Source organism: Prionailurus viverrinus, chromosome B2, assembly GCF_022837055.1.
Source record: "Prionailurus viverrinus isolate Anna chromosome B2, UM_Priviv_1.0, whole genome shotgun sequence".
NCBI classification, from domain to species: Eukaryota; Metazoa; Chordata; class Mammalia; order Carnivora; family Felidae; genus Prionailurus; species Prionailurus viverrinus.
The window spans coordinates 65,590,848-65,606,153 of NC_062565.1; the positions used below are offsets into that span (position 1 = coordinate 65,590,848).

At 36.1% G+C, this 15,306-nt stretch overlaps 1 protein-coding gene across 5 annotated transcripts in view; it reads left to right on the plus strand.

Annotated features, from left to right (window-relative positions):
- Positions 1–13,580, plus strand: part of LOC125166161 (regulating synaptic membrane exocytosis protein 1) — a 286,570-nt gene extending 272,990 nt beyond the window's left edge. For all 5 annotated transcript variants that reach the window (XM_047859903.1, XM_047859907.1, XM_047859904.1 and 2 more), the window contains 5 exons: positions 3,192–3,330; positions 5,548–5,660; positions 8,933–9,034; positions 9,844–9,983; positions 11,289–13,580. In XM_047859903.1, coding sequence (XP_047715859.1) covers positions 3,192–3,330; positions 5,548–5,660; positions 8,933–9,034; positions 9,844–9,983; positions 11,289–11,507 — 713 coding nt within the window. In that variant the 3' untranslated portion in view covers positions 11,508–13,580. The remainder of the gene's footprint in view (positions 1–3,191; positions 3,331–5,547; positions 5,661–8,932; positions 9,035–9,843; positions 9,984–11,288) is intronic.
- Positions 13,581–15,306: the final 1,726 nt, after the last annotated feature.

Below are 15,306 nucleotides of genomic sequence, written 5' to 3' on the forward strand. Positions count from 1 at the left end.
TTAATATTCACTTAAAATTTTTTTTCATTGAACAAATATGTAATAAGTGGCAACCATGTGAAACCTGTGTTAGGAAATGATTGCCAACCTGATAGCCTGCCCTCTGCTGTCAGCTGCAATGCCAGGTGTACACAAAGCCCTGAGATCTCTGGTGTTGGAGCCTCTTGGCCAGAGTCAACAACATTGGAAAGACTGCAGAGGCAACCTGTGTGCTACTGAGAAGACAGTAGCCCCCCTCCTGGCCACCATTACTCAGAGGCTCCCTACCACAATCACCAGGACCAGTCCCACCATGGGTATTACTTCCCTGTTCCCTCATTGCCTGTATCCTTACTTCTTCCATACTGATGACTAATGAGACCCTGACCCCTTTACAATAAAGCCATTGCTGCTCTACCCTGTCACCCTCTATCCCTCCTTATCCTGCCTTTTTCCATAGCACTTATTACCAGGCATGTATTTATTTATTTGTTCATTGCCTTGCTTGTATACACACATACGCTAGAATGTAAGCTCCATGGCAGCAGGAAATTTGTCATTCATCAGTATATCTCCAGCACCAAGAATAGTGAATGACACATAGCAGGTGCCTAGTAAATATTTGTTGGATGGATGTGTGGGTGGGTGGTTAGACGGATGGATGGATAAATGAAAAATTTAATGAGTGAATAACCTGAACCTCCCCACTTCTGATCCTCTTAACTGTCTCTCCTCTGTTCCCAGCATCACCTCACCATTTAGATGTAAAGGTTGCCCTCATTTTTCTAGCCATGATAGTAAGAATTTGGTGTTCCACCCTGGGTTTATTGCTTCCTGTTGGTTTGGGTAAACATTTGCATAACTATGCTTGGCTCAGTTTGGTAATACAATCTTGGGGCTTGCCTTTACCCCTCAAGTGGGACCCAGCCAGTATGTGTGTGTGAATGAAGTGTTGCCCCACCATAATGACTTCATAAAGGAACTACATCTGAGAAGGAGGCACAGTATATAAATAAATCAATATACAAATAAATAAAAACAGCACTAGGATGTCAATAAATGAAGTCACTGCCTTCAGTAAGTGTACACATTCTACAATGACAAGTCAAATAGGCAAGACAGAGACTAGAAAGGGGAAAGGTAGAAAATTCATGAGCCTTAGGTGGGAAAATAGGTACATCTGTTGGCACCTATTTGGTACCAACAGAATGTTGGTAGGAGTGATTTAAACTATTATCATGTTTCTAAATGGCAATTTAGAAAAAGCTATTAAGATTAAATGGATTTGTACCCTTTCACTAGCATTCAGCTTCTAGAAATATGTTCTATAAAAACTCTCCTGTAACAACTGGAAACATCCCAAGTACTCATCAATATGGACATGCATGGTTTAATTATGAGATCACATAACAGTGCAGTCATTAAAAAGAATAAATATAGACATGTTTGTATTATAGATATATTAAATGGAATGAGGAAATTGCACATTAGTATGTGTGGTGTGATCCTGGTATTGAGTTTATACCAGTGTTCTAGATACTATGGATAACAGTGAGCAGTATTCATAATGTCCCTCTCCTCATAGAGATTAAATTCTAACTGGGGAACAGACAACAAACAAACAAATAGAAGTTTAATGGCAGAGCAGTGCTATGAAGACATATAAAACATGGCAAGGAGATAAAAAGTGATGAGGACCAGAAAAAGCCTCTCTAAGGGGGTGACACTGGCTCAGAGACCTGAATAAAGTGAGGGAGCAAGACAAGAAAATCAGAAGAAAAGACAGTAAGGAAAACAGGCCCTGAAGCAGCATGCTTGGAGCCCTCAAGAAAATGCAGGAAGACTGTGTGACTGGACAGCAGTGATCGTGGGGATGAGAGGCAGAGTGTGAGATTGGAGAGGTAGCCAGGGGCCATATTATGTGGCATTTTATGGGCCATTGTGACAATTTCAGATTTTCTTTTAATTTTGATGATAAACCAGCACAAGATCTTGAGCAAGGGAATAACATATTCAGAATTGTGTTTTTAAGGAACTGCTGTGGCTTTTACGTAGAGAATATTCAGCATTGAGTCCATATAGTAAAACCAATTATATCTTTTATTAGACAATCTACAAAAGGATTGCAGTGACCAAAAATGAGAGGAAAATATGCAAACTTTCATATGGTGTATTTAGGAGTGTTTTGGGGCACCTGCTTCAGAGAGGTTTTATGAGGGTTGAAGAGTTTATGTGTGTATACACATACAGTAGTTAATGTATACAGTTATAGAGCAGTTTTTCATATATTAATGGGTATTAAATGATACTATGTGAAAACCTGAAAGAAAACCAGAAATACACATCAAATGTTTAGATGGAAAAAGTGTGGCAGGTATTAAAGTCTGTCTAACTTTTCGGTATTGTTCTAACCAAAAAAATGTTTTGGAATTTCATTTTTATGCTATGAATAGACTGCTGGTTAGTGCATTTCAAAGTGGTTTGAAGAAGTTGCTCTGAATTTAGAGTTTAAAAAAATGATCAGCCATTATAATTCACAATGCAGAAAGAGACTCACACTCAAAACTGCCAGTAAGAAATGATTCAGCTCAGTTCAAAAGCCAGGAGACAGCAATAAAGCCTTGGAGTTACTACCTGTTCTACCTACATAGGTATCCTTATATGCCATCTCAAATGAGATCATGTATGTTAACTTGTTTCAAAAATCATTAAATACTACTGTTTATTTTTATGGGATTGCTGATACATGGCCAAAACTGGTATTTTTCACGCTTAGTCCGCTGTGCCTCATCTCCTTTAAAGGACAAGGCCCATTCATTTAGCTCTATTCCCACATATTTGGAACATTCCAGATTGGGAATGTTCCTTTTAGGTTGTTCAGCATTATATTTCCCCATAATGCAGTCCAGTGCCAAATCCAACTTTTCATTGAAGTTGATAACTTGAGCAGCAGTAATACAATGAGTTCATTTTGGTTCACTGAGATTCAGGCAGTCTCTGGAACAGGGGCAGTGGTCTCCCTTCCACTGCTACCCCTCTTGGCCAAAGCATATTGTCACAAAGAGATTTAGCTAATCAGATTATTCTCTTAGACTCTTTTCCTGAGTAAACTTTTAATTATATGCATAATTGTTTAATTTGCAGAATCAACCAGTATCCCGGGAGAAATTGTCTAAACAAGACTTAGAGTTTCTTGTATTTTCTCTTGTCAGAGTCAGGCCACAAGAAGTTAAAAAGCACCATACAGAGAAGCACAGAAACAGGAATGGCAGCCGAAATGAGGAAGATGGTAAGGCAACCAAGTCGAGAGTCTACTGACGGCAGCATCAACAGTTATAGCTCCGAGGGAAAGTAAGTGAACAAAGCCACCAATGTTTATGGTGCAGCTTATTCCTTTTTTTTAATGTCTACTTATTTAAAAAATTTTTTTCAGTGTTTGTTTATTTTTGAGAGAGAGAGACAGAGCATGAGTAGGGAAGGCGCAGAGAGAGGGAGACACAGAATTCAAAGCAGGCTCCAGGCTCTGAGCCGCCAGCACAGAGCCCGACGCGGGGCTCGAACCCACAAACCGTGAGATCATGACCTGGGCCAAAGTTGGACGCCCAACCGAGCCACCCAGGCACCCCTAAAGTTTATTTTATTTGGGGGGGTTGAGGAAGGGGCAGAGAGAGGGAGAGAGATAATCCCAAGCAGATTCTGTGCTGGCAGCACAGAGTCCCATGTGGGGCTCAAAGTCACAAAACCACGATATCATAACCTGAGCCAAAACCAAGAGTTGGATGCTTAACCAACTGAGCCACCCAGACACCCCTCAATTAAAATTCAGACTCTTGATTTTGGCTCAGGTCATGATCCCTGGGTCGTGAGATCAAGCCCCACATTGGGCTCCCCACTGAGCATGGAGCCTGCTTGGGATTCTCTTTTTCTTCCTCTGTCCCTTCCCTGCTCACCCTCTCTCTCGAAATAAATAAACATTTTTAAAAATTAATAAAATTTAGAAGTGAAAATTAATTTCCCATATTCCTACTTGTCTCCAAACTATTTTGGGTTCTGAGTAAGTCTAACACTCTCATAATAGGAACTTACATTTTTTTGTTTTTAAAATTTCACTCTTTTTTACCTTAGGAAAAGATCTCAAAATTTATCTTCCTCATTATTTTTGTGTAAAGGGTTTTAGTTAGTTTTGAAATTAATCATGAAAAAATATAGCTAGATTTGTGTTTTACTTACTTGGTCTGCTTTTACATATAGATCCTGCAAAAAATCCTGCATTTCTCTATGCTTGAGAATTTTTCTGGTAAAACCAAACCTTTACTGAGGTGACAGATCTTACAATTAAGTAATTATTATTCTGCGGTTGGTTACTTGGAGATTGACTGTGTGCGAATTTTCCTATAATTATTCATTTATTGCCATTCAAAAATCTCATTTATCAATCTAATAGTAGTATTTTACTGGAATTGTTTTGTTCTGTTTAGAAAATGAAATAAAATTATGCCAAGTTAATGATCATGCTATGTTTACCCATTCCTGAAACTATTAAGTCCGTTTATTTGATCAAATGATTGGTATGCATCCTCCCACCAACATAAGCTAAGAGCAAAAATCAGCAGGCATGAAAGTTATAGAGATAAACTTGCTGACAAAATGCCAATATTTGATGAAATATGGTAATGTGACATACAAATGAGACCAGAGACAATATTTTCTGATATAAAATTAATAAATCAAATAATATTTACCTCCACCTGAATAAGCCACTTAACCTCTCATAGATTGATTTTCGTGGTCTCTGGGTGTGATAATAAATTTGTGCTCTAATTCCCTTGATTGTGAGGAAGTAATATGTGAAAAAGCACATTGGGAATAACAAATCCCTACAGAAATGTGCTTATTCAAAAACTACTCATTGAAGGCCAAATATGTAGCAAGCATGGTTCTTGGTACATGGACAAATCAATAAACAAGAAGGGCACAGTCACTCTCTGCTGGAGCTTACAGCCCAGGGAGTTCAGGTAGTCATGGGGTAGTAAGCAATGGACATATTCTAATCAATTCTTTTCCACTTGAACTAAATAAAAATCTCAGATAATATAAAAATGTAGTTCATTAAAAAATGAATAAACATTTTTATTTGTAAATAAGAATTTGTACTTTGCTATGATATTTATTGAAGAAATTATCAGGCATTTTTTTTAATTTAGCATTGTTACTTAATGTTCATGAGCAATTATTTATGTAGGGTTCATCATATAAAAATTTACATCTTATATTTTATGTCAATAATATACTTATGGAGGGACTTGTATTTTTAAGTGTCCAGAAAACTTAGTATATTAAAACTATAAGCCATCCTGAATAGAACATCAGCTCTTAACTTGAGAGTTTATTTAGACCATTTCTCAGTCAGTGCTGGGCTTCGCTTGGTTCAGGGGCAATGAATGCAAAGAATCACGAAGTAAGTTGTCCAATATTTATGATTCATGATCAGAATTAGTAGTCATATGGACACTAATGAAATGAATTCTAGGAGATCTAATGTTTTGATTTTTGTCCTTTTGCTAATAGCTTAATATTTCCTGGAGTACGACTAGGAGCAGACAGTCAATTCAGTGATTTTCTTGATGGACTGGGACCAGCTCAGCTTGTTGGCCGCCAAACCCTTGCTACCCCTGCAATGGGTAAGAATCACTTTTTTACCCCACAGAAAAACTGATGTTTCATGATTGACAAAGTCATTTAAAGCATCTAGTAGTAATATAAGTGAGAAGCAACATTTTAGGGTATTTCTGGTTTCAAATGACTCTTCTAATTTCTAATGCATGTTTCTAACTTGAGACATTATACAAAGCAAAGTTAGTCAAAAATCTTTGAATTTATCAGAAAACTCTGTCAAGACAGAGTAAAGATAGCATTTCACAGCCTGGAAAGACAAGTGGATCATTCAGTGAAGGATGTTGGCTTAACTGTTTCACTAAGCAAAAAAAGATTAATGAAATTGCCTCCCTACTTAAGAACTTAAATATTTTAGACTGAATTATAAAGGAGAAATTGGGTAGAGAAAGACCCTAGAAAATACTGACAAACACTTACATTAATGTTTCTATGCTCTTGGGAGTGGAAAAGAACGTCTAAAGGATCAAACCAAAGCCAGATAAATTGAAAACTTCTACTAGAAAAAAAACCCTAAATTAAGTTAAAAGAAAAATTATGAATGGAGAAAATTACATGTAACATGCACAACAAATATTCCCCTGAAGAACATGAGATTGCAGTTTGCAAGGGCCCAAAGAATACTCAGCAAAATGCATGAAAGTAGGTCACCACAAAGGCATATCATCATGGAATTTCACAACACCAGAGATTAATAGAAAATTCTACAAGTTTCCTAAGAAGAAAGATAATTCTATATAAAACTATCAAAAAATCAGGGGTTCCTGGGTGGCTCAGTCGGTTGAGCATCCATCTTTGGCTCAGGTCATGATCTCATGGTTTGTGGGTTCGAGCCTGATGTCAGGCTTTGTGCTGACAGCTCAGAGCCTGCTTTGGATTCTCTGTCTCCCTCTCTCTCTGCCCCTTCCCTGCCCACACTCTCTCTCTCAGTATAAACACCAAAAAAATCAGATTTCCACTGGACTCTTCAATAATAATATTGGAAGCCAGAAGACCACTGCATATTACGTTCAAAATTCTGAGTAACAAATGATTTCCAATGTAGAGTACAATAGCCAGCCAAGTTATCAAGTACGTTTCAGGCTGGAATAAAAACACACTGACAAGAATGGTGTCAAAACATTTTGCTCATACACAACATTGCTCATAAAGTTACTGGAGGATATACCTCAACAAAATGAACTAAGTAAATTTAAAAAAGTTGAGAACTAAAAAAGAAAGAAAAGATCCAGTAAATGAATGCTTCAGTACAAGAGAAAAACGGTTGGGATATCCAATATGATAGTGCAGGAAAAGTTAAAGATAATAATTGCAACAAACTTTAAAAACAGTTTGTCCAAAGGGTAACATGTCAGAATCCATAAGATAAAATCTAAGAACACCTAATGTGCTTGATTTTATGGAAGAAGTAAACAACCAGGAGGGAATAAGGGGTTGAATTAATGATACGTACATAAAAATGTAAGCAAATGCTTTTTAAAAAGACACTTATTAAATAGGGAAAAGAAAGAGCTGTCCAAGAAATGAGAAGTAACCACAGTATTCTAGTTCACTCATTTCTAAATAATGTTATGTAATCATAGTTATATAGACTAATATCGGAATAATGGAATGACAGAAAGTGTCAATATATGGTGGCGAAGGAAGGCAGTGAGAGAGGTTGAAGTTAGAAACTAATAATAATATCTAAAAGTGAAAAACATAGGAAAATGCCTTACAAATTTAGTATTTATAAATAGAGAGGCAAATGCCAAACAGTTAAAAAATTTTTCACATAAAAATATTAAAAATCTTGAAAGCAGTGATCTTTGGAAGGCAAGAAGTTGAGAGAATGGGAATCTTTTATACTAATAAATAGGCTTATAGAACAGTTTGACTCTTTAAACTGTGGGTGTATGTGATTAAAACAAAAACCAAAGAGACATGTGGGACCTGAGTCTAAAACAGAGTTATAAAAGTAATGGTTCTCAATCCAGAACCACAAAGTTGATCAGCTGACCTAGAAAATGAAGAGAATTCACAACTGAGAAAATGAAGATTATTTAGCTAAGGAAAAATTAGAATTTATTAATTTTAAGAAATAAAGTATCATATCAATCAGAAAATGATGAACACCTTAGTAAACATGGGCAAAGGATATGAACAGGCAAGACAAGAGAAAGAATACAAACTGAAAATACTTAGACATATGTTCAGCCTGTCTATTAAAGAAATGCAAATTATAAATTTTAAACCATCAGATTGACAAAAATTAGACATATTGCTAATACCACTATTAGTGGGTGTGCAATATGGAAAAACAGATACTTCTGATGGTAGTACAAACTGGCACAATCTTTCTGAAGGATACTTGGCAATATACATAGAATTTTTTAATGTCCATTCAGTTAGACCCCATATTTAAAAATCTGGGAATTTATGCTCAAGAGATAATTGACCAAGTGTGCAAAAATTCTCTATAAAGCTGTTCATTCCAGTGCTATTTATAGTAGCAACAATGTAGATAGTCTATATTTCCATCAACAGGGATCTGGTTAAGCAAGTAATGACATATCCATTCACTGGTCCATCTAGTCAATAAATTAAGGATGCATGGTCATGATAGAGATGATAGATAGATGGGTAGATAGGTAGGTAGGTAGGTAGATAGGTAGGTTAGATAGATAGATAGATAGATAGATAGATAGATAGATAGGGATAGGTAGGTAGGTAAATAGGTAGGTAGGTAGATAGATGTAGGTAGGTAGGTAGATAGGAGAGAGAGAGGGAGGGAGGGAGGGAGGAAGGAAGGAAGGAAGGAATAGATCAAAGAAGGAAGGAATAGATCAAAGGAATAGATCAAAGGAGTACTTTCTCTTAAAGAGAAAGTACTTCTAAGATGGGATATTCACCAAAACATTAATAGTGTTCTTCTCTAGGTAATGGAAATATAGATAATTATACTTTCTTACTAAGAAGTATTATATATTAGATGATAAAAAGGATAAGAAATCTTATTAGCATATAAGAATAACTTAAATTCAGTATTGTTGTAATTAAGTGATTTATAAACTAATATGAAACTCATAACATGGATTAGTACCAGAAAAATGAAGAGAAACATTTCAAAACCTGATTTGGAGGAAGGGGAAGAAAAGTGGGATCAGGAAACTCTAAATATTAAGGTTTTTTATCAAGATCATGAAGATCATAATTTGGAGTCTATTATTACATACCTCTGTTTTTTAACTGCATGTAACTGCAAAGAAGCTGAAACATTTTGTTTCCCCTCCACTTGCAGGTGACATACAAATTGGAATGGAGGATAAAAAGGGCCAATTAGAAGTTGAAGTTATTAGAGCACGAAGCCTCACACAAAAACCTGGTTCCAAGTCTACACCTGGTAAGGAAATGTCGTACTGAGTTTGCACAAGAGAATCTGACATAAGCAAAAAAATCCAAGTATTTGCTGCATTTGAATTCTATAGGCTCTTGTTTTGCATCATCTGATTGATTAAAAAGACAGCTTTTCTGTATTCTTTGATTCTATAAAAATGGATCTGGGTTTTCGTTGCACAATTATACTGTCAAAGTCTAAGTAAGAGTATTATCAAGTTAATTTTTTTCTGCACATTTACAAATGAAATTTTTTTTTAGTTCCAATCATAAAAAAGAAACAGTGAGCTTTTATTGTATTTATATATTATTATATTTATAATGTGAACTGTAGGGGCTCCTGGGAGGCTCAGTCAGTTACGTGTATGACTTCGGCTTAGGTCGTGATCTTTTGGTTTGTGAGTTTGAACCCCATGTCAGGCTCTGCTGACAGTTCAGGGCCTGGAGCCTGCTTCAGATCCTGTGTCTCCCTCTCTCTCTGACCCTCCCCCATTCGTGCTCTGTTTCTCTCTCAAAAATAAACAAAAACATTAAAAAAGTTATTTTTAATGTGAACTGTAATGCCAGCTATACCCCAGGTCACTCAGTCTTAGGTTAATTCCATATACATTGACTTGAAATGAGGAAAATGGCAGTGATGGTAACATAAGGGTTTTAAGGAATAGAATTTATGGAGCACGGGAAAGTTAAAATGATGTAAATAGTCAAGAGAAACTTTCAATAAGCAATCTCTAATTCTCTAATAAAGCATTCTCTAATAAAATCAGTTTAACTTGAAGGATTAACCTCTTATATGTTAATGTCACCTTTGTTAAGCTCCTTATGTCAAAGTGTATCTTTTGGAAAACGGGGCCTGTATAGCCAAGAAGAAGACAAGAATTGCACGAAAAACCCTTGATCCTTTGTATCAACAGTCCCTGGTTTTTGACGAAAGTCCACAGGGTAAAGTTCTTCAGGTAGGTAAAAGTTTGTTTGACTTTTTACATTGTAATGTCCACATTATCCATATAAACACTGAAGAGTGGCCAAACATGAAGAGCACAAATTTCAGTAAGGAGAAATGCAGGGTAACATCCTTGAGTAGAAAAAAACAAATTGTTAATTTACAATATAAATAATATGTAGTATTAAAAAAATATCTGGTGGATGTAATAGATAATACAAAGTTTATTTTCGCTCCCTTCTTTTTTTCCTTCTCTCCATCATCTCCTTCTGCTTTTACCCTGCCTCCCACAGCCCCTCTTTTCAATAGGTAGGTAGGTAGGTAGGTAATCAAGGCAAATGATGCTGATAATTTATTGAGCATTACTATGTGCCAGACATGGGATACAAAGAAGAAGCAAGGAAAGAGAATATTCAGGACTGGTGAATGTCAGATGCATTGTTAAGTAATTACATGCATTATTTCTTTTAAACACTTTATCTACTGTGTGTATAAAATACCATTATCCCCCTTTTAAAGATTATGTATGAGGATCACAGAGATTAAATAATTTGACAAAATTACTCAGCACATTGGAAAGGCAGGTTTCACCACTCCTGCCTGTGTGAAGCAGGTGAATGAATTCAGTTGAGAACGTCTCCAGATGACCAAAGGATTAGAAAATAGAACCTTAGGAGTAAGTATAATGAAATGAGTGCTTATCTGACACCAACAGGAGTTGACCCACATTATGCTATAAGCTCACTATAAGCTATAAGCTCACTGATTTATTAACCATCTTATCAAATCAGAATTGTCAGGGAAATGCTCAAAAGGAACCAGCTTATAATTATTTTTCAACCTTCACTAACAAGTACATAATATAAAAGAAATTTAATGAATATTTTCATTCTTTATACATACTCCTTCATATACACACTCTACCATACACCGAATTGCATTGTTTTGCCCTAACTTGTACAAATTTTAGTTTTTTATATCACTATGGCCCTATACATCACTTACCAGATAGTCATTACTAAAGAAAGTATTGAATGTATATATAAACAAACTTGTATATGTATTTCTTTACCATGGTTTATGTAGCTAATATCCCTCATTGACTATGGAAACATTAGATGCTTTCTATCTAATCTAAAAATTACTGTGAAGTATCTCTTTGAGCACCTGTATATTAATCTCTATCTGTTCCTCCTCCTTAGTGTCAGTTATATTCATTTCATCTCATTCATTGACCCACTTTTGCAGAATAGTTGCTTTCAGTTCTTCAAATATGAAAGAAACATTAGAGTTTTATTGCATTTCTCTGTCTCTGCAGGTCATTGTCTGGGGGGACTATGGCAGAATGGACCATAAATGCTTTATGGGTGTGGCTCAAATCTTGTTGGAAGAACTCGATCTATCCAGTATGGTAATCGGATGGTACAAGTTGTTCCCACCATCATCCCTGGTGGACCCCACACTGACTCCCCTAACGCGCCGGGCTTCCCAGTCATCTCTGGAAAGTTCAACTGGGCCTCCCTGCATCCGCTCATAGTGAACTCCTACCAGAGTCATTCCAGTGAAACTCTACCTTTCAGGATAATAATCTGAACCAGATATTTCATGATCAAAAAAGCATTGTTGGAGACAGACAATCAACTTGTGTTTTGCCTGTAGTAGTTTTTCAATATGTCCCACTCGTTGTTTAAAACCTGGCTTCATATGACAGAACAAGGCAGTCTATCAAATTACAGTAAGAGTTAACATGCTAGTGAGAGTCACTGATGCTTCTAACAAACAGAAAAAGAGGAAACTTCAAATTCACACACACACACCAAATTGAACAAACTGGAAACTCTCACTCTGTGAAAAGTTGTATTTTACACGTTTGTGCACAGACCACAAGCAGTGTTATTTCCCTGGTGTTTAAGAAGTTCTGTTTTTTGTGTGTTTTGTTTATTTGTGCATTATTTGTTGGGTTTTGGTTTCTTGAATTGTTTTTGCTTTATTTTTCATTGTATATGTTATTTCCACTAGTTTTTGGACATGTCACGACAGGCCTCATGATGCTTACAAAGACCCTTCCTTTCTTTTCCCAAAAGCACTAAAAAAGGGCTGAAATAGTCTCTGTGGCATCTCCCCAAAGTGTTCAGCAACTAGGCAAGATGAGGCCAATGAAAGATTTCACTGGCTTTCATTTTATAATTTTTCAAAGTCTTATGTGTGCAAACCCAGAAAACAAAAATTCATCTTCTAAAATAATCATAGAATCACTTTTTTTAAATGAAGAGCATACCTGTTTGTGTTCTAAAACATTAATTTATTTTTTCCATCGTTTTTCATGGAAGACTTTTAGAAAAGTCAATCTGCAACTAATGCTGGGAACTAAAACTAACCACATAATTGTACTTTGGAAATACTCCTTGTAGTAACTTTTTCTTCCTGATATCCCCAAAAATAAGTATATGCTCATGTGTATAAACTATACTTTTGACTTCCCAAAATGGTGACTAGAAATGGATTTGAGCCTAAGACACTTTCAGCTATGCCCAGGCTTCTCGGCCATGTCTCAGTGTAGACATACCCATCTGCCCTGGAAAGAGCATGGTATGAGCTGTCCAATATTCCACTGGAAATTCCAGTTGAAATATTCTGCACTAAAGTAATGTTTTTATCAAATTTTAGTTTACATTTCTTTGAGATTGATGCAAGCACAAAAGCTTGATTTTTTAATGCAAAATATCCTACTTTTGGGGGGAAAATAAAACAAGTCAAATTTCAACTTGCATTTTCTTCATTTGAGTTTTTCTTGGCCTTGAATTTCCCTTGTGACATTCTGTATATGTGCTACACACTGCAGACTCTGCAGGTGCATTGATACGTTCTCCCTCCTTTTATGAGTCATTCAACTTTTGTGATCACACAAATAGAGCAGCATGACTTGGAACTGTTCAAAGCTGCATGCACGTTTTTTTTTTTTTTAAAAAATGAAAAAATGAAAAAAAAACCCAAAAGGTTATTTAATAATGTATGTTAGTTCCACATTAGGACAGCTTGTATGTTGCATGTACTTGTACAGTTTGCTCGTTAATTACTATACTGAAATAACCAAGAAATCTAAGCCATCCATTTTTGTTATAGACATTTTGCAGGTTTTAGCCAGACTCCGTATGTGAGTTTGGGGTGAAATGTCTATAGATGGACTTTATTTTTTACCCTCTGGAAAACGTGATGTAGTATGGACCAAATTCCTTCTAATAAATATTTTGGTGTAGATTCCTACTGTGGGGCTGTAACACATGTAGACACTGTGTACACACTAGGTTTTAATCCATAGACATACTGCCTGCACCAAGTGAATTATTTATTATTATTTACACATGCCAGAATTATCTGCCCATCATTCCACAGGGCACAGATTGACCACTACTCACCATGCTGAGCAGGAAGAACTGAAGCATTGGTGCACTTCTACTAGATTCCGTTCTGTCTTAGTGGCCAACAATCAACTAACTATAATTGGGTAGTATCTTTCTATTTTGACCACTTGTCTTAACACTCCCCTGTGCTTTTAAAATGAACAACTCATGTATGTAAACATGTTTAATAAAATTTACTTTTCATGTCAGTTGGTAGCCATCTGTGTTCTATGTTTTGCCAGATTTCCATTGTGGGTTCTATGGTGCAAAATGGGAGCCAGATCATGGGAAAGGGAGGCTGGGATTTGTTGTCTGCTGTGGGCATTTGACTTGACTTGTCACTGCACTATATATGTCTTAATCTACACCCAAAGGGTACTTTGCATCACATACGAGTTTTCACTTTGTCAGCCTGTCTAAGTGAGCACATGACTATACTTCTGAAAAGTGGCATTATTAAAAACAATAAATCTCAGTAAGAATCAAATGGAAGGTTGTTTTTCTGCTGCTGTTTGAGTGTGCAAATAAAAGAGACAACTCTATTGTCAAATTGCTGAATCATTTCCAGTTATGTGACATATCAGAATATTAATTTCTGCGTCTCTCATCAAAGCATCTTGCTCCTCTTTCCATCTTTTCTTTCTGAACCCCTGACTGATTTGTAGACCTTTGCCTTAGAGTAGGCCAACTTAACAAACCAAGCAAGCCATTAGGTTATCTTCAGCAGAATCTTAGGGAATAAATAGATCTTCAAATATCATAGATCAGTCTCTATAGGTAATATGTTAAAAGAAAAATTATTAGCTTTCTTAATTTTATAACTTTTTCTTCAAAAGTGTGTTCATGTATTTCATAAAATCATCATCCTCACAAAATACTTGGTAAGCAATAATTTCATATTGCAGTACATTTTTACTAAAATTGCTGTTGGGATCTAATCTCCACCTTTTAAAAGCCCATAATATTTTTTAGACCAAACCAACTTTAACATAAAGCAAAATAAACACAACGAAATATCAAATCTGAGACAATAAAGCAATATGAGACATGTCACTGCATAAGTTGTTTAAAATTTTTTAAGCAGTTGACTGAATTTTACCCTATTGGGTCAACCAATTGTTTGGTCTACAAGACATGAAATTATCTGTTAGGTTGAGTCAAGGAGGAAAAAAGAAACAACAGATCGGTTCAGTTTACAACGGGCTGTCAGAGCAGAGTTGTTTAATGCACATAACCAGGGGAAGGCGGGGGCAAATCTGACATTAAAATAGGAGGCAGCTAAATATAGCTTTAAAATTCTTTGTCTAGACAGGGACAGAAAAGCAGAAATCTCTCTTCAAATCATGTAAACCTGCACAGCATTATGACTTGAGTGCCTGTAATGGTGGAGAGGAAGTAACAGTAGGGAAAGCAATTTTGCTAAGTCTTCATGGTTTCCTGCTGACTCTGACAACTTAGTATCTGGAAATCCCACCTTGAGATATATGATCTGACTACACATAAGGAACATTATTAAGGGCTTTGTTGGATACTAGATGCTATTTACTTGGGATGTAAAAATGAAAAAACAAAAAAACTGACCTGTCTTAAAGGAGCTCCCTATCTACTAAGGGAGACCATGACATAAAGAAATAATTACAGTAACATATTTTGAATTTGTATACAAAACACTATGGGGATTACCTTTAATTCTCACACCAGCCCTAAGAGTTAAGTACTTTTATAACCCTATTTTACATAAAGGATCTGCAGCTTGGAGAGGCTAAGCAACAGGCCAAAGGTCACAGCACTGGTTACTGATGGAGCTGGTATATGAACCAAAGCCTGACTCCAGAGCCTGCCCTGCTAAACACTTTCCATCCTCCACCAGATGGTGAGCTAGATCTTTAAGAATGAAGAGTCCATCAGATGGGAAAGAATTCTAACCCAAACTCT